At 50.9% G+C, this 27,424-nt stretch overlaps 2 protein-coding genes across 8 annotated transcripts in view; both read right to left on the bottom strand.

Annotated features, from left to right (window-relative positions):
* Positions 1-657: 657 nt before the first annotated feature.
* LOC108919722 (zinc finger protein 2 homolog) lies at positions 658-3,859 on the bottom strand. Of its 4 annotated transcripts, none has more exons than XM_018727953.2 (2): positions 3,825-3,859; positions 658-3,033 (listed from the first exon to the last, which is right to left on the bottom strand). In XM_018727953.2, exon 2 carries the CDS (start codon positions 2,899-2,901, stop codon positions 1,165-1,167), a length of 1,737 nt encoding a protein of 578 aa, XP_018583469.2. In that variant the 5' UTR covers positions 2,902-3,033; positions 3,825-3,859; the 3' UTR covers positions 658-1,164. The 4 variants fall into 4 exon arrangements, with proteins under 4 accessions (XP_018583469.2, XP_018583470.2, XP_018583468.2 ...); XM_018727954.2 differs by having other exon boundaries at positions 658-3,030; positions 3,825-3,843; XM_018727952.2 differs by lacking the exon at positions 3,825-3,859 and adding an exon at positions 3,305-3,452.
* A 1,816-nt stretch (positions 3,860-5,675) lies between these two features.
* The window catches only part of LOC108919737 (adhesion G protein-coupled receptor L1-like), a 71,000-nt gene continuing 49,251 nt past the window's right edge, over positions 5,676-27,424 (bottom strand). For 2 of the 4 annotated variants that reach the window (XM_029251944.1, XM_029251947.1), the window contains 21 exons: positions 24,288-24,495; positions 23,581-23,845; positions 22,351-22,678; positions 21,135-21,440; positions 19,578-19,681; positions 18,784-18,969; positions 18,657-18,695; positions 18,353-18,557; positions 18,084-18,206; positions 16,555-16,760; positions 14,870-15,043; positions 14,465-14,674; positions 14,084-14,304; positions 13,888-13,954; positions 12,805-12,896; positions 12,487-12,655; positions 12,204-12,359; positions 10,941-11,037; positions 10,389-10,511; positions 9,708-9,725; positions 5,676-9,535 (listed from right to left, as the gene is read on the bottom strand). In XM_029251944.1, the coding sequence (XP_029107777.1) occupies positions 8,703-9,535; positions 9,708-9,725; positions 10,389-10,511; positions 10,941-11,037; positions 12,204-12,359; positions 12,487-12,655; positions 12,805-12,896; positions 13,888-13,954; positions 14,084-14,304; positions 14,465-14,674; positions 14,870-15,043; positions 16,555-16,760; positions 18,084-18,206; positions 18,353-18,557; positions 18,657-18,695; positions 18,784-18,969; positions 19,578-19,681; positions 21,135-21,440; positions 22,351-22,678; positions 23,581-23,845; positions 24,288-24,495 (4,130 nt within the window). In that variant the 3' untranslated portion in view covers positions 5,676-8,702. The remainder of the gene's footprint in view (positions 9,536-9,707; positions 9,726-10,388; positions 10,512-10,940; positions 11,038-12,203; positions 12,360-12,486; positions 12,656-12,804; positions 12,897-13,887; positions 13,955-14,083; positions 14,305-14,464; positions 14,675-14,869; positions 15,044-16,554; positions 16,761-18,083; positions 18,207-18,352; positions 18,558-18,656; positions 18,696-18,783; positions 18,970-19,577; positions 19,682-21,134; positions 21,441-22,350; positions 22,679-23,580; positions 23,846-24,287; positions 24,496-27,424) is intronic. The other 2 variants (XM_029251948.1, XM_029251950.1) reach the window with 1 other exon arrangement.

Below are 27,424 nucleotides of genomic sequence, written 5' to 3'. Positions count from 1 at the left end.
AGAAACGCAGTCTCATTTTTAAAAACCTCCGTCTCCGATTCTACGCTAATCTACCAGCTGAAATTAAGCAAGAAGCTTGAAGGTCGCCAGATCTTTCGAATAACACAAGTACCACCATGGTTTCTCTTTCCCTGCCAGACTCTGATGTCTACATGAAGGGACAATCCGCCTATCCGATGACCCAGCGTCAGCTACCCTGCCTGGCACCGTTAATAAAGTGGAGGTCAAACTGGTTTTTCTCTTGCAAAACATGCTATCTTTGGCGAGGCTACAGACCATAACTGAACAACAGAACAGCAACATTTTAAGGGAAGCGTTTAAGAAGCTGAACTAGACACATTAAACAAGACATGGTTTCGTTTTGTATGCGCGTTGAGTGAGCGTTGTTGCGAGCAACCGTATGAAAGGTTGTCATGCTCTGTGCAAACAATTAAGTTGCCTCCCCCATGAATGAAGCCAAGATAGTGCAAGTTTTTTTTTCCCCTTCTGGTCAATTAATCACATACACAACATCAGTGCTGCACAAAATGCAAATTAAAGTTTTATTTGTGTTTTACAAAGATGTTCTAAGGCACAAGTGTGTAGCAATTTGAATGAAGTAAAAATTAACAACCAGTTTTTACACTACACAGGAAACCATAAAATGGTAAATGTCTTCAGTAAATTCAAGTTTTACTCATTTAAACCACAAAGTAACTGCATAACATGTGTAACTGCATTACACACTTAAACATGATCGAGTCCATCAGTGTAGCAGTACTGTCTTGGGCACACAGTCCCCTTCAGACAAAAGGTTCAGTTACTGACACTGACAGAGGTACAGCATCAGGAACACTAGTCTTGTCAAAATATTTTCTTTGAGTCCACTGTGCTCATATTTGTATATCAGTTTTAATTATGTATTACATACCGGAACATTTTTCATCATTAACTGCAGGTGCATCATCACAACTGTTTTACTGTTCAGTTTTTACTGTCCACATACACACATTTAAAACATGCAGCATGTTCTCATATGGAATACAGCCTGAGAGAAAAACCATCTTTACTACATCCATAGTGAGCAGCAGCTGCTTCCTTCCACTCTCAAGACCCAGGTTTAGATCCCATCTCTTACTGCAGTACCCTGAGCAAGGCACTTTCTCATTACTTTTATGGTAAAAATTACCCAACTGTATAAATGGGTAAATTAATAAATGCAATGTAAATGTTACACTGTTTCTCATCAGAAAGAGTGAACTGATTCTCTTTTAAGGGACCCTGATGGGAAAAAGTGACTGCGCACTCACCACACTGACATGGTTTCTCACCAGAATGAAGAAGCTGGAGCTGTTTTAAGTTCACTTTCTGGAAAAAACACTTGCCACACTTGCTACATTCAAATGGTTCCTCACCAGAATGAACGTGCTGGTGTTTTTTTAAGGTACCTTTTTGGGAAAAACACTTCCCACACCGACTACACTCGTATGGTTTCTCACCAGAATGAACACGCTGGTGGTGCTTGAAGGAACGTACATGGGAAAAGCACTTTCCACATTCACTGCATTTATATGGTTTCTCACCAGAATGAATATACTGGTGCTCTTTTAAGGTGCCTGCTTGGGAAAAACTCTTTCCACATTCACTGCATTTATATGGTTTCTCACCAGAATGAATGCGCTGGTGTATTTTTAAGGTAATTCTATGGGAAAAACACTTGCCACACTGACTACATTTATAAGGTTTCTCACCAGAATGAACACGCTGGTGTTGTTTTAAGTTACATGTTTGGGAAAAATTCTTCCCACATTCACTGCACGTATACGGTTTCTCAGTAGAATGAACAAGCTGATGTTTTTTTAAGTTTCCACTTTTGGAAAAACTCTTTCCACATTGACTGCACCTATAGGATTTCTCACAAGAATGAGTACGTTGGTGTCTTTTTAAGTGTCTGGATTGAGCAAAACTCTTCTCACATTCACTACATTTATATAGATTTTCACCAGAGTCACCACACTTGTGTTTTTTAAAATCATTTTGACAAGAAAAAATCTTTCCACATGTGATGCACTTAAATTTCTTCTCAGAATTAGCAAGCTGGTACATCCCAGCTCCTTGGGACAAAATCTTCACACACTGACTCTGTTTACGTTGTTTTCTACAGTGAAAATGCTGGTGTCGTTTTAACTGACAGCTTCGAGAAAAACTTGTTCCGCACTCCATACAACAATATTTGACATCACCTCTTACAGTAAACAAACTGTTGTCCGGTTCCACAGAATTCTTCTGTAAAAGGTCATCTTCAGCTTCCTTAACTGCTCTCTCTGTTCTGGATGATATTTCTAACTCAAAATGCTGTTCTACATTCATTTCATCTCTCTCCGACTTATACTGGTCAGACACAGGACAAAGAGAAGCGCTGATTCCAACCTCCTGTAAACCTTCACTCTCTTCCTTGACACCATAACCGGCACCTTCATTAACATCCTTCTCTGCACAAGAAGGTTCCTGTAACTGAGGATACTGCTCTACCTTCACTTGTTCAGTCTCCAATTTGTATTGTTTGGATAAATCCAAAGCAGAAACGTTCAGCACCGATGGAGGACTGAGCCCCTCGCTAGTACAGCAGTGCTGTAGATCACCTTTGTCTTCCTTTACATTGACCAGTTCACCCTCAGATTTAATGTGCTCAGTATCCAGGTGCAGCCCTGAGCCCATCTCTTCAGCACCGAAGCCCTGAACCTCAGTACAATATTCAGGCTGGGAAATGTGCTCATCTTCAGGCTCACTTTTTACACACATATCCACGAGTGCTGCTGAGTCCTCAGAGTAAGAGGTCACCGTGTCCCCAAAACACTGTGATTCACATGGGAGGCTGTGCAGTGACACTGAAGGGTGTTCAGCTCCTGCTCCTGCCATCATGATGATGATCCTCGTCTCCAGTCGTCTCTCCCTCCTTGTGCTTCGTTACAGTACTGCTCGGCGAGATCCTCTTTGTCTCCTCTCAATATCCACTTCCTCTTCTGTCCATGACATGTGTCTCCTCCTCTGCTGCTGCAATAAATAACCACAGAATGAGCAATAGCGGAGGAGGAATTACCACCAACATGTGCCTAGAGACAGATGATGCTAGAGGCTCCTACATGAAGCATGTCGTACATGTGAGAAGTAGTGAAGGAGCCTCCTTCACACACAAGTTACATTCCTGCAGTGCTCAAGTCCTCCGTTTGTCCCTCTGTGTGGCGGACACACTTGACTTGTTGACATGTTCTGTCCTGTCCTGTGTGTCCAGTCAGTGAGAGACAAAGAAAGAACAACGACTTACTCTATAGTATTTCGCTACTCTTAAGTTTTATCACCACACGTTTCGCCCAGTCGCAGCGCAGAATAAAACTGAAATATTTAGTGAAGAAGTACTTTAAAATGATCAATTTGAGCAGAAAAGTGCATCTGCTCAAGCGCCTCCTTCCACCGTCCTGCAGGTTGTGACGTCAAACGTCACCGAGCTGGTCTCTGGGTAAAAGTACGGAAAGCCTAAATGCTCAAAAAGCGTTAAGAAAATCAGCCCTCATTCGGTTCTTGTAACGTTATTAATTCAATATCAAAATTTTGAGCCGATCCGGGTTTTCCTGACATCCTGTCTCGTTTTGCCTGCTGGGACATTTCATTTGTGTGGAAATCCCTGAGAAATCATCAGACTGCGACATTGTCTTAAACTAATGTTTCTAAATAAATTATGAAAGCGCCTATGAATTTGTGTATTCGGTCTTTTTCTTACTGATATGTGTTGATACGAAGTAAAAGAAGCAGTATGAGGAAGCAGAGAGAAGATTAACACACGTTACCTGTATGAAAGAGAATCTGTGCCGTAGTGGCGGAAGTAGCGCCGGAAGTAGAAATGTGCTGCTCGCGGGGGGTCACAGCGCCACCTAGCGGTTTATTCTGGTTGCTCCTCCACCTGAAACGACGCTCACGCGCTGCAGCACGGAGTTTCTCACTTGTTCTTACTGAAAACATTTAAGCTTGGTAGTAGCTTCTTTAGCCTAATTAAATGTTTATTCTGCAAGCCAACAGCCAACATAAATGAATCATTATCAGAGGTAGCTTCTGTAGGAAGAGGCAGCCAAGAAGGTTGCCGTCTGTTCAGAGTGATGTGTTCCGTGTGATATAAATACACACACACACACTTTCAGAACCACCTGTCCTATACAGGGTCATGGGGAACCGGAGCCTAACCCGGCAACACAGGGCGCAAGGCCGGAGGGGGAGGGGACACACCCAGGACGGGACGCCAGTCCATCGCAAGGCACCCAAGTGGGACTCGAACCCCAGACCCACCGGAGAGCAGGACTGCGGTCCAACCCACTGCACCACTGCGCCACCGCACCCCCTGTGATATAAATAATTTACTGAAAAGATGTAGATGTCTTTTTCCCCTTCGTTAAAAGTATTCCACTGATGAACCATCAACCCTGGTGTGGTGGGGGGCCATGTGTCTCTAAGTGGACCTCAGAGCTATATCACCTGGAGCCTTGTGCTCCTAGTTGGGTCTCCCTTGGCGAACAGGTCTGCAAGAAATTGTCCATGAAGACCTCCATGAGGACACGTGAAAAGACTAAGTTTACTGTTAGCCATACTGGGATCCATCCTGGAGCCCGGCCTGTGGGTGGCAATTGCCAACAGGCACCTGGTGGCCAGGTGACCTTCATAACCCGGTCGGGCACAACCCAAAACGGCACCGTAGAGCCACCTCGTGTGATAACCACCCGGAAGGTGAAGGATAGGGCTGAGGTACGGAGCCAACCAAGCGGCACACACAAGCAGGATGGACCTAGATGGGCTGGAGAGCGGCTGTAGGAAGACAGAATATCCCCTCTACTGGGTTAGGAGCCTGAAGTGGTGCAGGAGGTGGAAAGTATCAGCTAGATGTATTTGGTCTCATGTCAACACACAAAATGGGCTTCGGGACTAAAGTTCTTGACTGGAGGTCGCCTCTCTCTTCCTCTAGAGTTCCTCCTCATAAAAGGTCCCACGGGGCTGGAGCAGATTCACAAGCCCCCAGCTGAGCGCTCTGCGGCGGCAGCTCTTCACAGTGGATAAGAGCGAGTTACACAGAGTAAAATGTGGGCCGGCCCATTGGCTTTCTGAGTATCTGTGTGTGTTCTTCGGAGAAGATGTGATTGCAAAGAGGTTTCGCTACGTGTCAACAACAGAAGATGGTGGACAGTTGCATGTATGTGCATGTATGTTTGGCGCTGCGTCAGTAGAAGAGTAGCTCTGGAACCAAGGTGTGGGGTGAGTGAGCGGTCAAGACCAGGGCATCGGTCCTCTCTGGGGCTATCTGTAACAGGACATGGGGAGGGGCTGGGGGGAAGGTCCTGTGTAGAGATGGAAGTAGATGCACAGGGACAGTAGAGAGAAAAGGTGAGTGAGGGAGGGGCTCTAAGAGCTTGTTTGTTGAGCGTATGTAAAAAGAAATCTGCGTCTGCAGACCGTCATCAACTCATTGAAGTCTTGCAGCCTAGTAAGCATCATTTCCTTGTATGGACTTATCCCTGTAAGTTGCCATGAACAAAGGTGTAAACAACAACAACAATAATAATAACAATAATAAGACGAAAATGAACGATTATGCAAATACGTTTGGATTTCATATATACACAAATGAAGAGCTTTATTCGGTTTTAGGTCTTTTTTATTAATATGTGTTGATACAGAGTTGGTAGAAACCTGCGTTCATACTCACGATTAGATAAAACTATTCCCTTTGGCCCAAACAGCTGTTATACAATAGGAAAAAAGATAAAAAAAAAAAAAAAACAAATAAAAAAAACAAAACAGGAAGTGGACTTTAATCCTCCATAAACTGATCAGCTGAGTGTATAAAATTGCAGGGCTAAATGGTTTGAACATATAACCTCAATGGCACAAAATCCGTTTTGATGTTGCTGAGCCCTGTGTTCTAAACCCCCCTTGCCTTCTGAATCCTCACGGTGGGAGGGGCCAAGTGACCGAGCACGTCTGTCAGATGTGGTAAACGTCTTGTGTGCAGTGTGTTCCTCGGTGAAGCGTAAGAGCTAAAACTCTGCTCACAATCTGCCGCAAGGTTCTTATTTGGAAAAGGCACCGCAGTGTCCGTCACCTCGGTATCTGTGTGCGTGGACACATGTGGGTGGGTGTGTGTGGCCTTCAGGTGACTCAAAGACACACCTCTGAATGTCAGCACACAGCTGCAGCAGCATGCGTTCAACAACGTGTGTTTTCTCTGTGCCTCAACAAACACGGCTGTTGGCAAACGCTTGCACTTGTGTGTGTGTGTGTGTGTGTGTGTGTATACGTTCCATTTGACACTGTTGTGTTGCTTCCGGTGGGAGAAGTAACACAACAGTGAGAGAAGCACCAGGAAGTTGGGTCACACTTTTGAACGTTTAAAAGGTGCCCGACACACAAGTTGTAATGGTAAACTGTGCTATTACCATGGTACTGCCCTCACGGATGGTGTTATTACCATGGTACTGCCATCACTGACTGCGTTATTATCATGGTATCGTCCTCACTGACTGATATCATCATGGCATCTCTCTCATGGACTGTGCTGTTACCACGGTAACCCTCCGATTCTCAGTGACTAGACCACTTCACAAGTCACATTCACTCGTTCTGTATTTCGCGTCACCTTCTTTTAGCTAACATATTTAAAAATAGTTTACAAAAAAGGTTTAACATAACAAATACGCATAAATAAATAAAAAGAGCAACTAGTAAATAAATATTCAGTAAATAGTCTGATACGTTCAGAGTATAAAAGCAAACACATTTTTCTACACACACAATTCTATTGTTCAGCTTTTTTTATTTCCCAGACAAAGCGCTGTATTCATGCAAATGATGACGCTTCACTGGGACCCACACGGTGCTCGTGCACACGCTCATGGTGGCGCTGTCATTCAGCAGCGGTTCAGTCCGCTTGACCACATAACGCCAGCGTTGACTTGGGGCAACTCGACGAGATGACGGGAGCAACTGAGCCAAGAAAAGCCCCAGTGCATTTCAGAATAAGCTGTTGAGGACCACAATGCACTGCTGCTGCTGAAAGCCCCGAGTGCACATTGCACCCTCCCACCCACACTCTACCGATACACTGCTGAGCACTTCCTGTCTGGGAATGTCAAAGGTCAAAAGTTAACAACATGTAATAGATTACATGACATAAAAATTGTGCCAGGAAGGTGTGTTCTTTTCAACATTGCCATTAAAATTGTTTTTACTGTATCGTATGCAAAAAAAGGTCCCTTCTTCCCGCCACATCTTTCATTGCGCAGCGTTGAAAATATCAAGGGACACGCGTCTCATTCAGGCCACGAAACCCAACACTTTTTTTTTTTAAATTCTTTTTGTTGTTGTACAAGAAATAGGACTTCACATTTTTCCCAGTCTTTGCTGCTAAGCGCTTCAAGTCTATTTACAAGGATGTGTGGCAGTGCTGCCTGTCGCCATCCTGTACTGCTGACGTGAGCCGAGACAGCAGGCAACAGTCTCCACACACAGCTGTGAAAGTCAGTTCGAGGTGAAGAGTTTGCAGGATTTCCTTTGTGGGGGGGCGGTGCCATATCCATCTCATGGTCCAGCAGGTTTGCGATGGTCAGTTTCACGCTGCCTTTGTGACAGCAGTGACTGTTACACCTTCAGCCTCTGACCTTTGCTCCTCATCGGCCCCCCACGAGAAACCACCCATGGATGAGGAGCAGACAGCAGCTGGAAACACGAGGGTGACCCCCAACCCCAACCACAAGCTTCCAAGTGCTTCTTTTTGTCCTACGTCAGTCTGCATCCTGCGCAGCACTCAAATGTGTGTATGTGTGTGTCTGTGTCTGTGCGTGCGCATGTACAACTGGGGAGAACTGTGAGTTCGATTCTGGTTTCCTCTCATCAGTCCTTTTTTGGCAACATTTCAGAGCTTTCCAGAATTCGGTGGTGGACAATTTGCTCTCACATGTGGATGGAAGCAGGCAGCTGCTGGAGGCTGCAGGTTCAGGCAAGCAGGAAGGATGAGGGGGGATGAGGAGGAGCCAGCGGAGCCAGCGGAGCCAGGAAGGGTGGAAGGGTGTAGGTTAATGAGATGTGTTTTTCGGGCAAAGCGTGGCTGTGGAACGTGCTTTGCCTTACCTCACTTTCTGAGGTTCAGTCTTGAGATGAGTCAAGCCACGGTGAGGCTAGTGACCTTGTTGTGTGGGAGCATCGGACACATTTCGGAGCAAGACCCTGGAACACTCTGGAGTAAGCTGATGGCGAGAACTCTTGCTGTGGATAGTGTAAGCGAGGGCCTCGGCTGGGATAGCCTGAGTAACGTGTCAGAGGTGAGATGTGAGCCGTCGAGGCGACAGACGAGGATATGAGGTCGGTGACAGCCGTTGGCAAGTCAGCAAGCAGCATCTCGGGCCACGTGCCCTTCCAGACCCTTTAGCAGCCCCTTGCCAGAAGACGAGCGCGACGACCGCCGTCTGCAGAGCAGCAGAACTCTGCAGAGGTGAGTGTGAGGTGCATGCTGTTTCCGACGGTGGCTCTGCTTGCTCCGCTGAGACAAGCCAGAAGGAGGACATGGAGGCGAGCGTGGAGACACGAGGAGGAGGGAGGGACGCGGCTCGACCTCTTCCGAGATCGTCGGTATTGTCGAGTCTTCGTCTGCGTTCTCCTCCTTGCCGGCACGCTCACCACCGTCCTAGTCACAGACTGGTCACGAGCTGCATCTGCCCGTCACCCTCGCGGTGGGGGGGGTCCAGCCCCACTGGCGGCAAGTAGGCCTCCCCGCTAGGCCTCCGGGGGGGGGCCTGGTAGAAGGTCTGCATGGGGGCACCTCGCGAGCCCAGCGCAGGACGGCCTGAGCTGTAATAGAGCTCCTCAGGCGGTTGGGCGGAGCGTGGAGCCACCTCCAGTGGCTCAGGGCTGCTGTCAGGGTACGGCGAGTCCCGCAGGTTGGTGCCGCCCGTGTACAGTGAGTCCCGGGCAGGTGAGCGAGCCCCGCCCCCGTCGGCCTCCAGGCTCTCCGTCAGGTCGGCGGTGTAACTCTCGGACTCCTCGGGGTCACTCTGGTACAGTACAGACTGGGCGCGCTGCAGTAACAGGGGCTCCTCCAGCGCCTTGTACAGCCTCTCCACATCCCGCGATGGACGGGGCTCCTGCTCGTCGGCCCCGCTTGGCTCGGTCCCACCTGCCGTGTGACCCTGGGGTCGTGCCAGGCTGCCGCACCTCTCCAGACCTCCTGCACCGCTGCCCCTCAGGTTGTTGTGCACCAGTTCCGAGATGATCATCTTCTCGAACGCGGCCGCATCAGAGAGGTTGCGCCGGACCCCCGGCCCTCCCACGTTCTCCATCCCTCGAGGGTTCAGCAAGGGAGGCGGGCTGTCCACACTTCCGACCCCGGCTCCCAGCAAATCACAGGCCCCACCCCCGGAAGCATTAGCACCCGTGCTGCGTAGGGAGTAGCTGTTGTTGAAGTTTCCGTTCAGAGGCAGACTCTCCATACCGCCGGCATCTCGGGATTTCGGCAGGGTTCCCTCTGGAAGAGAGCAAAGGTCAGTTCTTACCTAATACACACCACGGGTGCTGTACAGAGTCATACAAACGCGACGTCATTTAACAGATTATGAAAACTCAACTTGAACAGGAGCTGTAAGGATAAGTATTACTAGGGATTAAATGGATAAGAAAATGTACAAGCCTGGCCATACTTGGGTCCCTGAAGGTCCCTGGAGGAGCAGGAAAAGGCCACCATGAAGAAAGTAGAAATGCCACGTGAGAAAAGGTGGCAAACCGTAGAACACACCCACGCACATATCGGTCACCCACATGCATACAGGAACAAGTGAGACTCGTCTGCTTGCACATGACGAGACTAAAAAACGGCGCTACACATGCATAGAAAGATGAGTTATGGACACACACGTGGAACACGTGGAGTCGGGCACAGTGCAGAGAGCTGCTGGACCGTATGAAGACTAAACCACAAGGTAGAGTGATACACGTGTGGTTGTACAGAAAGACATGCCAACACACCATCTGGGCTGACACACACCGTAATGTATACCCTCCCAGAAGTCCCCCATAATTCAACACTCACACCATCTACTTAAAATGGTGATGGATTTAAGACAGAGGACTAGTCTAGTCCAGTCTCAGTCTGATTCAGTCTAGAGCTTCTCCACCAGCCCCATAAGTCCTCCTTCAACCCCATCTCAAAACCCATCCTTCACTCGACACAGCACTCTGTCCCACAACTCCTCCACGAACCCATATCACGGTGTGTCCCACAACTCCTCTTCCAGGCCATATTAAGGTTCGTCCCACAACTTTTTCTCACAGTTCTTCTGATATTGTATTGTACTGTGCTGTGCTGTGACGGATGGACTAACCGGTGGAATTGAAGACGCCTGGTGAGGGCGGATTGAAACTCTCGGCCAGTAGGGTGTTGTAGGGGGAGGTGCCAGAGCGTGTTTGCAGCACGGGATTGGTCAGAAGGTGGTTCCCCATAGTTGCTGAGAGGTTGAAATAGTGGAATACAGGGAATAAGGGCAAGTACAGTACAGTAGAGTACATTACATTACTTCAGATACAAAGAGTGATGCAAAAAAATGAACATATCGAAATGTCTGGAAAAGCATGTAACGTTCCGGACGGACCCTGGAATCACACACCATGGCAACATTTCAGAGACCCTGGCTGGGCAGTGGGCTGCTGGTCAAATGTGAGGTTTCAAAATGCATCACATACATCTGTCAGTCTTGAAATTCTCCTAAATCTCCTCCATCTGTTGTCCACACTGATGTCCTTGAAAAATGATGTGGTAAGCTTCCCTCGGTATTTGACAAAATCAGCCACCTGCCACCCCCACACTGTGCTTGGCAGCAGAGCCTGCAGAGGCAGGGCGTGGAGGAGGTAGACGAGGACATACGGCGCAGGCTCACCACGATTAAGGGAGGGGGTGCTGTTGATGTCTCCGGCCATGAAGGAGGACTCCGTCTGCTTGCGCACCGTGTCGTTCCACATCCGCCGTATGCGGCTCTGCAAAGCGGACAGCTGTGTGGTCAGATGATATTGGCGCCGATGGCACACAAACGCAGAGAGCATAGAAACGGAGCAAGAGACTAAATAAGGCCGGGAGAGACCAAGGGAGAAGGGCAGTGTTCCTGTCACTATGCTCGTCCCTGGTATGCCGGTCTCCCGACACCTCGTCCACAATTACAAAATGTACTTATTTTTAATCGTTCTGACTTTTTAATTTATCTAGTCTGGTACGATAAGCTGAGAACGCATCTGAAAACTGTGCCAAGCAGCTCTGTGAGACAGACTGTGAGATGCAGTGCATTGTGGGAAACCCGTACCCACTCTTTTACTCTCACTGGCATTCTATGGACTCATGTCGCTTCGTTTTATAACTATTCACTTCTTTCAATATGACACACAGCCCTCCTCTTCTTCAAGCCAGTCCATGCACACTGTCAGCAGGTTTATTGCATAAAATCATTATATTTTCAAATTTATACACACTAGACCAAGGGGGTGCGGTGGCGCAGTGGGTTGGACCACAGTCCTGCTCTCCGGTGGGTCTGGGGTTCGAGTTCCGCTTGGGGTGCCTTGCGATGGACTGGCGTCCTGTCCTGGGTGTGTCCCCTCCCCCTCTGGCCTTATGCCCTGTGTTACCACGTAGGCTCCTGTTCCTTATGACCCAGTATGGGACAAGCGGTTCTGAAAATGTGTGTGTACACACTAGACCATCGTGTTCACCCTGTAAAAAGCTCTTTATTACCCTGTAGAGCCAGTTAACCTTACTGATAAAGTCAAAGAACAAGTTAAATGTAAAATACAGCAAAATTAAAGTAAAAAAAAGTTCTTCCCTCCATTCCTAAAGAAGATTAAAGAAACAGAGAACGGAAAGGAAGCTGTTTCACCTTCAGGCCAACGGTTGCTACCAGAACTGCACGCGAGATCCGGAAGAGCGTCACGGACACAAATGAATAAAAAACATTACTTAGGTAAAACCCTGTAAAATTTTCTGTGTTACGCTACTTTTTCCTTATCATGTTTGGGGGTGGTTGGGGAGAACTTGGGATGGGCTTGGAACAAACTGGAACTCTCACCATAGGACAGTTTTACAACATCTGCTCCCTTTCCAGGAGCGAAGGAGATCTGCATAATGTAGGACTGGTGTGTGTGGAGGTACTGCTCACTTGTCTGTGCGCCGAGGTGTGGCGCGCCTGACTGCCGCTGTAGTAGCGGTTGTTCGTCCGCAGAGCCGAGGTCTTCAGCGAGCCGTGGGAGCTGCCAGCGGAAGAGCGGCTGCAGCAGTAGGAATGGCGCAGACACTTACTGTACTCCTTGTGCACCTGGGTGACACAGACAGACAGTGTCACACACTCCCATTACACTCCCTTATAGACGTGAGGAACGCACACAAAGGCGATGTGTTCCACACACACACACACACACACACACACACACACACACACTGACCTTCTTCTGCAGCGCACAGTGGAAGATGAAGATGAACATGCCCTGGAAGGCATTGAAGGTGGTGAAGAGGTAGGCCATGATCACGGTGTTCTCGTTGATGAAGAGGAGGCCGAATGCCCATGTGAGACCCAGGAGAAAAAGCAGGGCTACAGCCCCCAGAGCCCAGGACCTGCAGCAAGACGCAGAGCAAGAAGTGATCTTACCTCATCTTACCTTCACACTCATCTTCCTGCTGCCAGCACAGAGGCACTCTTTCGCATGCGCACACACACAAAGTCGCGTGCTCTCGCCCAGGTACGTGTAATTACACACACTCACTTAATGTTGTCATGGCGACTTGAGTCTGGCTTGAGTGCAGAAGAGCTGCGGACCATCTTGTGCAGCGTAATCATGAGGAACACCAGGTTCAGCTGAGGACCACATGTTGGACATGAGCAACAGCTACAAATACACCCCTGAATTTTGAGGTTAAGAACAGTCAAGTTACAATTTTGAAGACACATTTTGAGCATTTTCTGGTTCTCTTTCAATTGAATTCTCTCCATTGTTGTATTTTGTAAAACCCGTGTTTGTAGTGGACCAGACGCAACCTGTTTTTACAGACCAAGCCTACAGAAGGCAGCGAAGAGCCCGACCTCAATTCAGCTCATTTCCACAGCGTTCGCAGCTCACGGCAGGAGTTCCTGAGCGAATCTCGTCAGGAACGGGATGAGGAGTGTTGCATGGTAAAGGGAGCGAGAGGCCAGCTACCTGAACAGGAGTTTCTGCACACCATGTATTCTTCCATCATTCTACATTCGTTCCAGTATTGGTGCAGCTGAAAGTTCATGAGGGTATTTTTCACTGATTGCAGCTGTAGCCAAGTTTAGTCCACAGTCCACATCAGAAGGTCCCTCTGCAAATATGTGGTCAACTCAAGTGTCTACCAGTCGTCAGCTGGCAAAGTTAATTTCCCTGAATTGTGGAAAACATGCCAGTCTTCTTGGGAATTCTCACACTGGGCTGCATGACTGGCCCTTCTAATTACTGTACCTTTTCCTTTGTGTACCACTGTGTACCACCATGTACCACTATGTACCAGTGTACTACTGTGTACCACTGTGTGTATTTACAGTTTCTCAGGACAGTGTTTCTGTCTCTGTTGCTGTGACCCAGGTCTCTTCAGTTGTTACTGAAAAAATTATAAAAAGTCTTTTTTAACGAAATATAGCTATGTCCAAGGGTTTCACCCAACTTATCCAGAAAATATATCGGGGGGGGGGCTTTACTGTTCAGCTTTTATTGCCCTCGTGGTAGAAGTGGTAAAAGCGGCTGGAGTTACGGACAAAGTGTAGCTAATGATTCACTAAGGCGTCAAAGTGAGCAACCGGAACGTGTACATCGACACACGGAGAGGCTCACCATGATGACGAAGGACACGGGTCCGATGAAGCTCCAGATGAAGTAGTTGTCCACTCGCAGCCAACACCTGACAAGGGGGAGAGTCCAAAATGAATTATATCATGAAAGAGTGACACATGTACATGCGCAGTGTGCGCAGCCCCACACACCCCAACACACTCTCTTCGACACAATGTGCAGAAGGAGCTCCACGCACGCTTTCTTGGTGCCGTAGCTGCGGTAGTCGATGGCAGCTGAGATGCCCACCACGAGCGCCGGGAAGCAGTAGCCACACAGGTAGTAGTACTTCTTGCGGGAGTACTCGCTCTCAAAGACCTCCACCAGCATCAGGTAGAGCTGCACGCCCTCCAGGCACATCCAGGAGAATGCCGCCAGGAAGAAGAAATGAAGCAGGCCAGCAAAGACGGGGCAGGCGATCTGCGCGGAGATGGAGGGGCAAATGAAGACGTCTCAGGAAGAACCGTGAGCAGCTCCAACACGCATCGTGACGCACGTCTCTGCTTTCCTCTGAGGAGGATCACGCCGAACGTGAGCGCTCTGGTCTCAGCTGCGCCACGAGGAACAGTGTCATACTCACGTGATACTCGGTCTTGTCGATACCGACGAGGAAGAGGAGCTCCGCGATGAAGAGGCTGATGCACAAGTTCTTGTGGATGGTATTGCGGTCAGTCTGCAGGCCCCGCAGGCAGCAGAAGGTGGAGATGCAGATAGCCAGACATACCAAGGAGACGACGATGCCCACCCAGGTGATGACGAACAGGATGAGCTTGTGCATGTGGTCCGGGTTCTGCCGCAGAGTGCAGTGAAAAGAGCAGTGTGACTTATACCAGCATGTCTGCAGGTCAACGAGCACTTTCTTCTCGCTGCATTTATGTTGTGTGTTTACATGTGTGTGTCCAGTTTACTCCAGTGTGCTCCAGTGTACACCCAGTGGACTCCAGTGTTCGCGCAGTGTACTCCAGTGTACACCCAGGGCACGTACAGCAAGCTCGCGATGAGCCATGAGCACAGCGAAGTTGGTCAGGTGGCTGCAGGAGCAGGTCGTGTGGGTACTGTTGGTGTCCAGCAGCTTGCAGCCCTGGGACGACCACTGGCCCATCATGGAGCGTTCGGAATAGTTCCAGAACGAGCAGTTTGGGTTGAAGTGATTCTCCAGCTGAAGGTGGAGACACACAGCCATTACACAGATGTATTCGCTCGATCCCAGTTCCGCGAGAGGGACTTATATGAACTTACAAGTCAACAAAAGATTTTCGAAAGTTGCATGTAAACGGTGTACAAGGATCAAAGGTCAAAGGACCAGTACCACAATACATACAGGAGCCCCAGGAAAAGCACTGTGCTCCTCTATCTCTGGCATCTTGGTGATCCTACTTAGAGGGGGACCAATATTTGAAAGTGAGTAGGTTCTCAATTTTGTAGTGTAACAGGCTCCCTCTGTCCCTTGGAGCTGCTGAATCCTTCCCACGTTGAAGAATGGCCTTGAACCGATCAGAGTCACTCCTCTCCTGCTCTCCTGCTCTCCTGATCTTCTGACAGCTCCTTCAGTGAGTCCAACACCATCTGCTATGATCATCTATGTATTTTCAATTTGAATGTCACTTCTGCAGGAGCTGTTGGAGGGATGTGAACCAGCAACATGGTGGTGTCACACACACAAGCTGTGTGTCCCTAACCCTGTGTGTGTGTGTGTCTAAAGCTCTTTGTTTTTCATGCACTTTGTTCCCTCTGAGTTGCACATCACTTTGGAGAAAAGAGTCTAGGGAAAGCGGTAATTTCAGTGTAAATGTTTCAGTGTTACTTCAGCTAGTGGGAAGAGCTCCGAAATATGAGCAGTGGTGCACGTGTTTCTGCGCCATATCTCATTATGTTCACCGTCACATTATTGCTGCTTTTTTCACTCAGCTCTGCTGTGAGAAAGAACAGCAGCTGGATTCAAAAAGAGCTCAAAATCTGCATCAGCGATGGAGCGAACGTGGCCCACGATGGCAAAGGTCCTTTGCCGTCGCACATCCGCCCTCGACAGTGGGGCGAAATTCCAGATGACTTGGTTCTGCGCTGGCGAACAGCGCGGATGTGGCAGGGAGAGCGGCACTAAATCCTGAAGAGGGGCTGCTACACTGTGGCAGTACACAAAACACGCTCATTCGTATCTTGAGATCACATGGAGACCTCAGGACGCACGATGAGTGACCCAACTTGCGGCACTGACTCCACGTATTCACAGCTGAAGTGTGATGGACGCACAGGTGAAGGACGGAGATGATTGTGGGAAACAAATGCACACCGAGAGCGCTGCGAACACATGTTGTTTCACATGTGTAAGTGTGAGCACAGAAGACTGCACTTCATGTATGTGTGTATGTGTGTTTCTGTGTGTGTATTCCAATATTTGCCACTGTGCCGCTTCTAGAAAGACCTACGTTGTTTAGGGATCTCTCAAAGTCTTATCTAGTCTGGTGTGTGTATTTTACTGTGCGTCATGTCAATGTCTTTCTTTATCTGAACGTGTGGCTCTGCTCTGAGAACGACTATGTGGGTGTGTGGGGGCCGTCTGGTCAATGTCTTGAAGGTGGCTGCGGTTTGGGTTTTTTGCTTTGATCAGCGCTCTGCATCGCCTGTTAGATATGTGGTGGTTGGCTATGGGTGTGCCAGTTCCATCGTCACCTGCAGGTGTCTCAGCGTGAAGACCACGGGCTCTGTGAGAAACACGCGGCTGGACTCCTTGTTGATGGACGCGGCGATGACGTGCGAGTTGACGGCCAGGCCCTGCCCCCCGGAACCTGGCTCCACCTCCATCTTGACTGTGGCGTTTTCCGTAGACAAGAAGGAGCCAAGGTTCTTGTAGAGCACAAAGACCACCTTCACCTGACCTGGAGAGACGGAAGAAGATGGGGGAAGTGAGAGAAAACGGAGACGAGGTGTCAGGAAGTTCTTGTGCAAGAACTCAGACGACGATATTATTCCACACGAATCCACGCTCTGCTTCCGTTTCCTTTACGCTTATCTCGGCCTGACAGCACAGAGAGACGAAGGAGGAGACAAACGCACAAATCGGGGAGAGATGGAAAGATCGGGAGGTGTGAGCGAAGGAGGGAAGTGGGCCGAGATGAGCGAGGCGGATAAGGCGGCGGGGAGACGGGGAGGTAGCAGGAGACGGACCGATGAAAGGAGCCGGGCTGTTATTGCGGCGTCACTCGGAGAATGATGGCAATCAACGCGCCTCGCTCCTCTCCCCTCCGTCGTATCACAGGCGAATCGCTGAACGAATCACTCACACGCACATCGCCTCTCAATCTCAGTCACATATCGCTTTAAAACAACAACTCATTTCAAGTAGATGCCATTCATCCATGCTCAGGCTGAAAAACTAAATCCTGAGTGAGTAAAATCCTTGCCGAGCTTATCACTATCACTTCATCAACATAAAAATACACCACTCAATTAAGAGTCATAAATAATAGGTTTAATGAGGACTGGAGCCGCTCGCATCCGTCTTACTCGGCTGTAGTTAAGCTGCTCAGTGAGGGATTACAGTGGCCTCTCCTGCTGACTACCATAAAGCTGTATCTGCTAGAAGGAACCTGTGACTAGGAATGCGTGGTGATGGCCCTCTCGGGCTCCTCCATCCAACCTCTCCAGCTGTGCTTGAGCTGCCAAAGCTTTCCCGAGTACTACCTCCCCTCCTCCTCCTCTCTCTCCATAGGCTGGCTGTAGTTCCCAGCATCAAGTTCACCACTCTGGTTGCAGCCTACAAGAGAGTCAAAGGATCTGCAGCCCATCGCCTGCAGCACCCGATCCCTCAACACCACCCCAGCAAGAGTGCCGTGCTCCTCCACCTATGACCGCTCAGCTACCTCACTAACCACGGGTCCAAAATCAAAGGTCTGCAGCTTCTCGGTTTTCGTGCTGATGTGGTGCTCATCTGGGCTCATCCGAATGCCACTTGGATGTCACTTCCATAGGCAGCTGCTAGAGAGGTGTGTGCCGGCAGAATGAAGTACCAGATGAAGAAGCTGTGCTTTGACATGTATCGTGTACCACTGTCTTTGTCCACCGATGACTGCACTTCAGCTTACTCTGATTTCTACTACCTCTTGGTGGAAATGTGTGTCCTGAGAGCCAAAATGTAAAGGAACGGAAAATTGGGAAGGCCATGAAGACAAGGCTAAAGGGACTCGAGATGCTGAACTGACCATTGCGGCTGTACTGCTTGATGGTGGAAGCAGAGAGTCGAATGGTGCTCTCACTGGTGTAGGACTGTGGGAAGGAGAGATCCTGGAGCTCCATCTCTGTGTTGAGCACATACACCTCCAGGTCTGGTACACACACACACACACACACACACACACACACACACACACACACAGAACAGAAACAAAGAAGATGCTATTATTTGCCCTGCTAATGTTTGTTGTCGTGTGTAAAAGAGCAATGTGAGACATGTAGACAGAGCCATGCTTACACACGGACACTCCGACAGCCTCACCGATGTTGGCGGCATGGTCTGTGAAGCGGCTATCATACAGGTTGTTGGCCAGCAGGAAGGCACCCTTCTCCATGACATCCAGCAGCATGGTGGCTGTGTGCGCTTGCTCCGTGCTGTTCATGTCCTTCCATGACTCAAGAGCCTCTGGTCGGAGAAGGTTGTCCACTGTCTGGACAACGGCCTGGAGAAGCAGGAGCAAAAAGTGAACCAGAGCCGGGAGGCTGATCTGGACAGGCTAAAGGGACAAAGGTATGAGGAACACCAGAGCAGGGGCGATCACCTGGATGTACGCTCGACAGTTGCGCTCCCTCTTCTGCAGCTGAAAGGAAGAAGGACAGGTTCGTAGGTGAAAATGCTGCATGCTGTCTGCTCGAGTGAAGGTGCATAACTCGTTGTTGCATGACTACCTTGTTGTAGTTACGGGCGACCGACTCTTTGTTGCCGGGCCGCAGCGCCTGCAGTTGCGCATCCAGGATGTCGAGCAGCTGCTCCATGAGCCGCACGGATGAGCTCACGTCCCCGGCATGGATGCGCCCCCGGGTGTGGTTCACCAGCTCGCCTGCGATGTTGGCCGCATTCTCACCGCTCTTGATCTGAGAAGATTGTATGCGAACACCACACGGGTGCAGACAGAGGTGTGTGCTCAAGAACAAACAGCGGCTCCTCAGTGCTTCCTCAAGGACAACTGCAAAGTCCAAATGGATACTACAGAGATGACCTGGGGAACTTCTGTCTTAACTGCAGCCTCCTGTGGCAAAGACCTTGACCTTTGAAGGGTTGAGTCTATGTCTACACGAAGGCGTAGAGTGGAAGGAGTCCAAGAAGCAAGACAAACAAAGTGTGTGTGTTTAAGAAAGGGAACATCTTAATGCTCTTGTGAGATGTGACAAACATCACAGGGTGGGACTTCAGTGACCCTTCCTCAAAAAGCATGTTACCATCAGAAAGAACATTAACCAGAAATGGCTGCCGTACAAGGATGGGCTGAAGTTTAAAACAGAGGAATTTCTTCATTCTCCAGCCTTACAATTGACGCACGAAACTCCCGAAGGAAGCAAGTAAGCGCTGAGGACTACGGTCCTGTTTTCAACGACTCCAAAAGACGAGGTGGCTGAAGGAAAATCCGTTTAAAACCGAATCCTGAAGACTCAAAGAGCGGAATGACGTCTACCTCAAGGCTGCAGGCGAGCTTGGGACTCACCTTCTGAGCCACCTGACTGACCCACGGAGATGTGCAGTTGCTGAGATCGGGCCCTCGAGTGCTCCACATGACTGGAGACAACAGACACTGGTACGAGGCGATGCCTGTGGAGAGAAAGAGGGAAGGAAGGAGGGAAAGCGGGAGAAACAATGAATGACGACAAGGCGAGAAGAGGAGGGAGGGGGTTTCCAGCAGACACGCAAGACAGACCAAGGGACAGACGGAGTGTATCGGGAAAGGAGTCAGTGCAGGAATTGCAAACAGGAGGAGGGAACGAGGGGAGCAGAGGAAAAAGGGATAGGAAAGGTGCAAAGAGGCGAGTGAAAGAGAAGGAAAGATGGCGGATGTAAGCATGGAGAAGGAGCACAGATGGAAAGCCTGAAAGGTTTTGAGGACAGTCACAAAATGAGACCCTCAAAGGCTAAGTTCATCGCTTATCGCATGGCTCATCGCTGAAGGGAAACTTTCAAACCAGTATAAACAACCACTGCTCTTCTGTACCCAACGGAAACTGGGTCCATTCTTTCGCAAGGACACTTGGCATCTTGGGTAGGTAAAGGAAACCAAATAAATACTCTGAAAGCATGGACTCATGCGAAGGTGAACGAGGCCAGAAGAGGGACAGCCGATACGGCGAGTGTGTGCCGCACCCCTCACTGGTGGGTCGCATACGCGTTCACAGGAAGGGCAGCAGCCTGGAATCAAACGGAAGGTCCTCCATGGTTGGCACCACATAAAAACACATCCTCAACCAGCTTATGAATAACCGCAGGACGAGGAGAAGGAGGAGGAGGAAGACGGACAGGGAGGGGGCCGCCACGTCCTAGGGGTTCGGTGCCCTTTTCACATCCCTGAAGCTGCTTCAAGCAGCAAGTGGAAAGAGGTGCAGGAGTGGAAATGTGAGGAAACAGAGCGGAGCTTCACAGACACAGCTCGATCAGAGGTCAAGCGTTGCTCCTCGCTGCTTCTCCTCCACGGCTGCTCCAGAGCACACGTCTGTGAGCGTGCGTGTGTGCGTGTGTGTGTGTGTGTGCCAATGGATCTCCCGGGGAGGGAGCTGCACGCGAGGAACTAAGAAAGTCCCAAGTCCCAAGAGGAGCGTGGGGGAGTCCGGAGACTGGCACATATGAGAGCAGAATCCATGCGCGCATGTGCAGACACACGCACACACACACACACACACACACACACACACACAGTGGCACTGCACGCCGAATCTCGTTCCAGATGCGTCCTTTACAATTACACCCGTTTCGTGTGGCTCTCCCCGCCGAGCGACGACGACACATAATCTCAGCAACTCAGCTACGGAGACGTATTTACAAGGACCGTTTGCGATCCTGTAGCAGCGCAACCTCGCTCCTCCAGTGAGAGAGCCACCTCTCGGCGTCCATAAGAGACAAAGTGTCCGAATCCAAGACACGTAAACAACGAAACCACACGAACCCCTGAAAAATGTCGGAAATATCTCCAAAAACAAAAAGAAAGCAGTTGTAAAGAGGACACACATTCACACACTGAGAGCATGGCTGTACAATCGCAAACACACACACTCACCCAGTGAGCCCTTGGGACAGGGTCTCTCCACCATCTCTCCTCTCTGGGTGGGGGGCCATTGGACCCCCCGAGCCACCCTGCCCTCGCAGGTGTGCAGCTCTGCCCCGGGCAGAGGGCGAGGCGGCCGCCGGGTCACGGGCACCATGGCCGTGATGGGCCGCACGTCGGGTCCCTTGTTGATGGCCCCGATGGGGTGAGAGGTGGGGGGCAGCGGGCGGGCCGTGGTGGGGCTCGGAGGGTGGCCCATGGTGGCTGTGAAGGGCCTGGCGGCGGCGGTGCTCGTCACCTGGGTGGTAGTCAGAGGGTCTGAGCAAGAGAGCGAGACACGGAGACGGGCATGAGAAAGTCGCTTCGTCCGTAAGCTCCGCCTCTGCCTCAGTCAGCACGGGTTCGACATCCGGTGACACTCATTTCTCCAAAGCAGATGGAACAGCAGGACCCTCAACTAGCGCCCAGAAAGGCTCGAAATTAATTAGTCTTCGGCTCTGCGCGCCCACGCTCGGGAGGCAGCCCGCTGCAGCGCCCGGTCGACTGCCTCCAAGCGCACTCATCTCTCGAGGCGCAGAACGGCATCTGTCCGTCAAAGCGAGGTGCGAAATATGACGCGCGACGAAAAACGCGGTCGTGAATCAACGGACATGTTGGGCAGCAGGCGGCACGCTTTACATTACTGCCGTGGATTATCAACCACCAAGCTGCAGGTCTGAGCCCCTGGAGGAAACGTGCTGTTGCTGGTTCGAGGCCCGGGAGGAGTCGTGCTGTTGCTTCCTAGAGTGAGGCAGTTAAGCTGAGCGGCTGCAGTCAAAGTGCCCCACTGTTTGAGTGTGTGAAGTGCGAAAGCGCACACCATGTAACACACGTTGCACAAGCGCTCCCGCTGAGCAATCGCATTTACACCCTTTTCAGCTTCTCATTCATTATTCCCGGCTGTCCTTGGCTGCCGTCTCCCCCAGAACATTCTGTCCAGCGCTTTGCGGCATTGGTAAAAACACACCGTTAAAATGAAAACGTTATTAAAAGGCCAGCGTCGGCTCTCTGTTAGCTGTCTGCTGCACCAACGTGTCGTAGTTAAGGTGCTTTACGTGGTGGGGGCTTTTCAGCACAAACGCATGTGAACGAGGTAAACAAAACAAGGTCCAGCACACACACACACACACACAGACTCACACAACCAAACAGAATTTTCCTCTTCATTTTTTCGTTGACAAGCGCATACCAGTGGTGGGGTCCGGTGGGCTGAACTCCAGCGGGTAGCGCAGCACATAGTAGTTGTTCCACACGTAGAGCTGGTTGTCGCGAGGGTTGTAGTCGATGGAGGACACGTACTGGTAGGGGTTGGGGAAGGGGATGTGCACGGGCTCCTCTCGACCGCGGTTCGTGTTGTACGCGTACAGGATGAGGTCCCCGCCTGCCTCGCTGTCGTCGTCCTGGTAGACGGAGCGCACGGCGTACAGCACGCCGCAAGCCATGAAGGCGTTGGAGGCCAGGCGTTTGTCAAAAGTCGTCTCCCAGGTTCCCTCGAAGCGCAGAGTGTATGGGTTCACCTGGCGGGGGGATTCCGCATGAGCAGCGGGCAAACACAGCGGATAAAGACCACACCCATGGAAAGACACCAGCCTCACGTCCGATGGCTCCTGAGCGTCAGTCGCCACCATTCTGCATCCATCGCGCCTCATTTTCAAAGCCGAGCGCAGGGAAGCGGAACAACTCGTCTTTTACGTACAGTACGGTAAATGTGAGCAAACGAATAAAGTGAAGGACAAAATAACGATGATGTGCCCTAAACCCACACATGATGTGTGTACAGTGCATGTCATACATTACGATGCACTTTGCCGGATGACACGGTGTTGCACTGAAAATCTTGCCACGATAAGCTGAAAAGAGGAAACAAAAATCTGAGCTAATCAATATGTGCACTAAACGATGCACAAAATAATGAAGCATGAAACAAGTCAAATCAATGTGAAATCGATGATTCTATGCAAATATTTCACTTTTCACTTAAGCTGTTTATACTTGAAGTGCCTTCGCAAGCAGACGATGCAAGGAAGAAATTCACCGTCTGATAACGAAACTTTGGACCCGCATTTCGGCACCTGCCCTCCTCCGCAGGTGTGCAGAAAATGATAATAAGGGAAGTTAACAGTTAAGGTGCAAATAAAGCACGTGCTTGATAAACAGTAACACATTACTTTCAAGTTGTGCACTAATTCACACCATTACGTCATTTTCTAATTTTGTCCATTGATCATTTACTGCACTGTTTTGTTATATTGATCGATTGCATCACAGCTGTACGTGAGGGTCGGTTTGCCAGTTTGTCAGCTCTTCTGCTGAGATGAGCTCCAAACGCACCTTTGGATCCCATAACGGCACCTTTAGCGCCAGTTTCTAGATGTCTTCACACCACTTGGACACTTTTAGCTCATTTTCGACCCCTCACCTGGCTGACTACTAAGCGGCCATTGTTGGACTCGGTGGCGTAGATGACCCACAGGCCGTTCTCGTCCACAGCCAGATCGATGTCCGACTTGCCGCCCCAGCGGTAGGGCGACGTGTCGTGATAGTTTGCGTTGGCGATGATCGCCTCGCCACTCTTGATGCGTGTGCGCAGGTCATACTTGACGATGTTGCGCGTGCGCTCTTTGTTGTAGAACACGGCGCCGTCGTAGACCACAAACCCAGTGCCGTCCACCCTGTTTGGCAGCCTGCAGAGAAGAGCACGCACTTTACCACGCTGTCCGAGGTTGACCAGCGTTAGTTAGTATATAAGAGTTAGTACCTGTGGCTAAGTGGCGAAGCTTCACTTTACTGACCGCTCCAAGGAAGTGAAAGTTGACCATGAAAATAATGACCTGACTCAACGATTGGCAATGCGGGATCAATACTGCCAGATCATTTTCCGAACATGGTTCTTTGAGCACCTGCAGGACATCTAGAGCTCACGTTCAAACTGCGTGAGCAGACACGGCACGGGGATCTTCGTTGCTCCATCCATCCAACACTGTTCTCCAAAGACACTTAAGAGCGCTGAGACACCTGTACCCACAACTCGCTTAAGGGCGCTACCGCAGGAGGCAGGACTGGAACCCGGCTTGCCTGAGCGCAAGGCGGCTCTAACCGCCACGCCACTCGCCGGGGGGCACTTACTTGTAGGTGGTGGTGGCGCGGTTCTGCCGGAAGTCGTCCCAGGACGCATACTCATAGAGCATGTCCGTACGGTAAGGAGTCCAGGGCATGACGTACAGCCGGTCCCCCGACTGCAGCGGGTCCTTGCACCAGGCCCCGGACTGGTGCTCCGCCTCCTGGACGGAACTTGCCTGCTGAATCCTTCTGAGGGTCCCAGGACACACAAAGACTGGGATGGGAGGTACGGAAACAGGAAGCGGGGCAGAGCCGAGGGAGGAGAGCGGCGGACGTCGTGAGGAAGTCGAACGACGAAGGGGAGACAGAGAGGAGGAAGGGACAGAGAGCAACACAGAAGAAACTGAGAGAGAGCAGAGCAGCACACGGCCATTCGTTCGGTGTGCAATGGAGCGCAGAAGATGCTTTGCTGTGAATGGAACTCAAGCTGCTGCTACCTGCACACTCTGCGTCTCTGAGCTATGGGGCGACGCTCGGTGCCAGCGACTCACTACGGCTCTTCCTAACTGTGCATCGAAAGTGCGGTGTCACTTCAGTGGGGGCTGAGCAGTGGAAACACACTCGCACGCAAGACTGAGGATGCGCACGCACACACACGCGCGCGCGTGCCAACACACAGACGGGCGCACTCGAGACTCGGAACACACCCTTACACACGCTCCCACGAGTCGGAAGGCGTTCGCATCCTGACACAGACGATCACGAGACGACACAGAAAGATGAACACGCATGAACACACATCCCTACGTGAGGACAGAGTGGGGCACATGTCTGGGTGGGGGTGTACATGGTGGAGCATGAGAGTAAGGGATGCAACAGGACAGAGGAGGAGGAAATGCATGAGTTCGGCAAGGAAGGAGAAGAGAAGAGTGTGAGAGCAGAAGACTCGTGCGTGTGTGTGTGTTTGTGCGTATGTGTGTGTGTTTGCGCGTGTGTGTGCATCTGCCATTCTGCTCGCTGTTCTCCCAGTGCCGTCGCTCTGCAGCCAAACCCTTAGCTCCGGCTCGCCTGATACAGTCGACCTTGGCGAGGTCGACCTTGACTGGGGGTGAGAGCGAGTGTCAGGAGTGGAGAAGAAGAGAAGAGAAGAGAAGAGAAGAGAAGAGAAGAGAAGAGAAGAGAAAAGAAGAGAAGAGAAGAGAAGAGAAGAGAAGAGAAGAGCGACGGGCTGCCGGAGTGAGAGAGGGAGGGAAGCATCAAGGTTAAATGAGCACGAAGCCGCTGCGCCGGGGCTCTCTGGGGTAAGCCAGCGCGGGGATGCGCGGACCTACAGGGAGACCGCCGGGCACGGAGCTTTGAGCGCAAAATGGCCGCCATTCGGAGGGAAAGACGCTGCACAGAGACGCAGAGAACAGGATTAGGCACAAAGTCTCGGAGAACATGGAGAGAGCAGAACATCTATGTGGAGAAAAGAGAAGAACGATGCGTTGTGAGAGAGGGGCTCTGACCTACACTTCTAATTGAAGAGGTTATTACCTAAAAATGACACACGCCTTCATGTGATTCATAGGAGGCGCTTCCCCCCCTGCCCCCACCCCCAGGAAAGCCACCCAAACCACGGGTCGCGCAAAGAAAGCCGTCGGAACAAGACGACGTCCCTACAGGGCCAAAGAAAGTGCAGGTGTTAGCAGTGCAGTGCAGACGGCGTAGAAGCGTAAGCACAGGTTGGGTGGGGTGGGGTGGGGTGGGGTGGGGTGGAGTGAGGTGGGGGCACCAGGGTCACATGGTCTTAATCTGGAGCGTCACGTGTGTTAGAGGATCGGAACCCGGGGTGTTCGAACCTCTGCACCTCCTTGCTCGTCCACTTCATCGTCCTCGTCCTCGTCCTCATGTTCACCACCTGTACTTGCGTGTTTATCCCTCCCTCGGCATCTCGTCATTCATCAGTCTCACATGATGGAGCACCACCCCACTGCTCCTGAAGCAACACTGTTCCAAACTGCCGTCCCCGCCCCGCCTGCCCCGCCCCGCCTGCCCCGCCCCGCCGCACCCTGCCCCGCTGTCACCGTCACTCACGCTGACCCGGGAGATGCCCTTAGCTTCACTGATGCTGGCTGCTCTGTGAGCTGGAAAATACACCGACTGCGCCTCCTTGGCGATCGACTCTCTCGTACACGTGCGCTTCTCCAGCTCTCCCTCCTCCCAGAGTGTAGCTCAACGGACGAGGGTGCGAATAGCGAGCGGAAGGAAACGGGAGACGCGAAGGAGGGAACAGCCGAAAGGAGCAGCACGCAGAGGAGCGGAAAGGCACAAAGGTTCTCCAGTAGGTGATGGAGGGACAAAGGAGGCGAGGTCCGTCATGGAGGAGTGTTAACAGTGCAGGAACACAGAAGGCCATGGAAGGGGACTGATGAGAAGAGCAGGGAACGAGGACAGGAGGTGACGATGGAGGGATAGAAGAGAAGAAGGTGCATGTGAGAGGAGTAGGGGAAATGTCTGAGGATAAAGAAATCCACAGGAATAGGGAGAGAAAAGGGAATGAGGAGATGGTGGAAGGACAAAGGAGGAGGGGGAGATGGAGAAAGAGGAGGAAGAGCAGGGAACAGAGGAGCAGAGGAAGAGGAAGGTGAGGCTGAGGGCGATGCAAGGGGGCAGGAAGGCCGAGGGAAACGGGCGACTCAGAGCAGCAGACGTACGGATGGAGGAGGACCGAACGCGCAGAAGAGCAGAGGAAGGTCAGAGGGCAGAGCAGGAGCAGGACCGACACTCAGGAGCAAATGTTCCGTGAGACCAGGGTGGGCCCATGTGACGTGGGTAGTTTACACCGCAAACACTTCTCCAGCAGCTCAGCAGCACGAGTAGAGTACCGGCTGGTATCGGCAGTCATCCTGGAACGAACAGACCCCCCCCGTTACGAGTCATGGTTTGAAAGGCTCCGAATGGACAGTGATGTCACAGGTGCCGTTCGGTGGTCCGATCCGGCGCCGCAGAAACATTTGCATTCTCTGTGCTGCTCCCGCTGGTTCCTCATCTGTCTGTTTCCAAGGGAAATGAGCTATTGATTCAGTGGGGGGTGGGGGGGGCTGCCTCTTGCACAATGATCTTTGGATGAACGCTGTCCCGTCACCCAGAGCGACACGTCCTGCGTGTTTCCCACTAGTTACACGCTAACCTGTGATCTCGCCTGGGTCCGTGTCTCCCGG

Source organism: Scleropages formosus, chromosome 1 (genome assembly GCF_900964775.1).
Source record: "Scleropages formosus chromosome 1, fSclFor1.1, whole genome shotgun sequence".
NCBI lineage: Eukaryota > Metazoa > Chordata > Actinopteri > Osteoglossiformes > Osteoglossidae > Scleropages > Scleropages formosus.
This window is presented reverse-complemented; position numbering and strand designations above follow the sequence as displayed.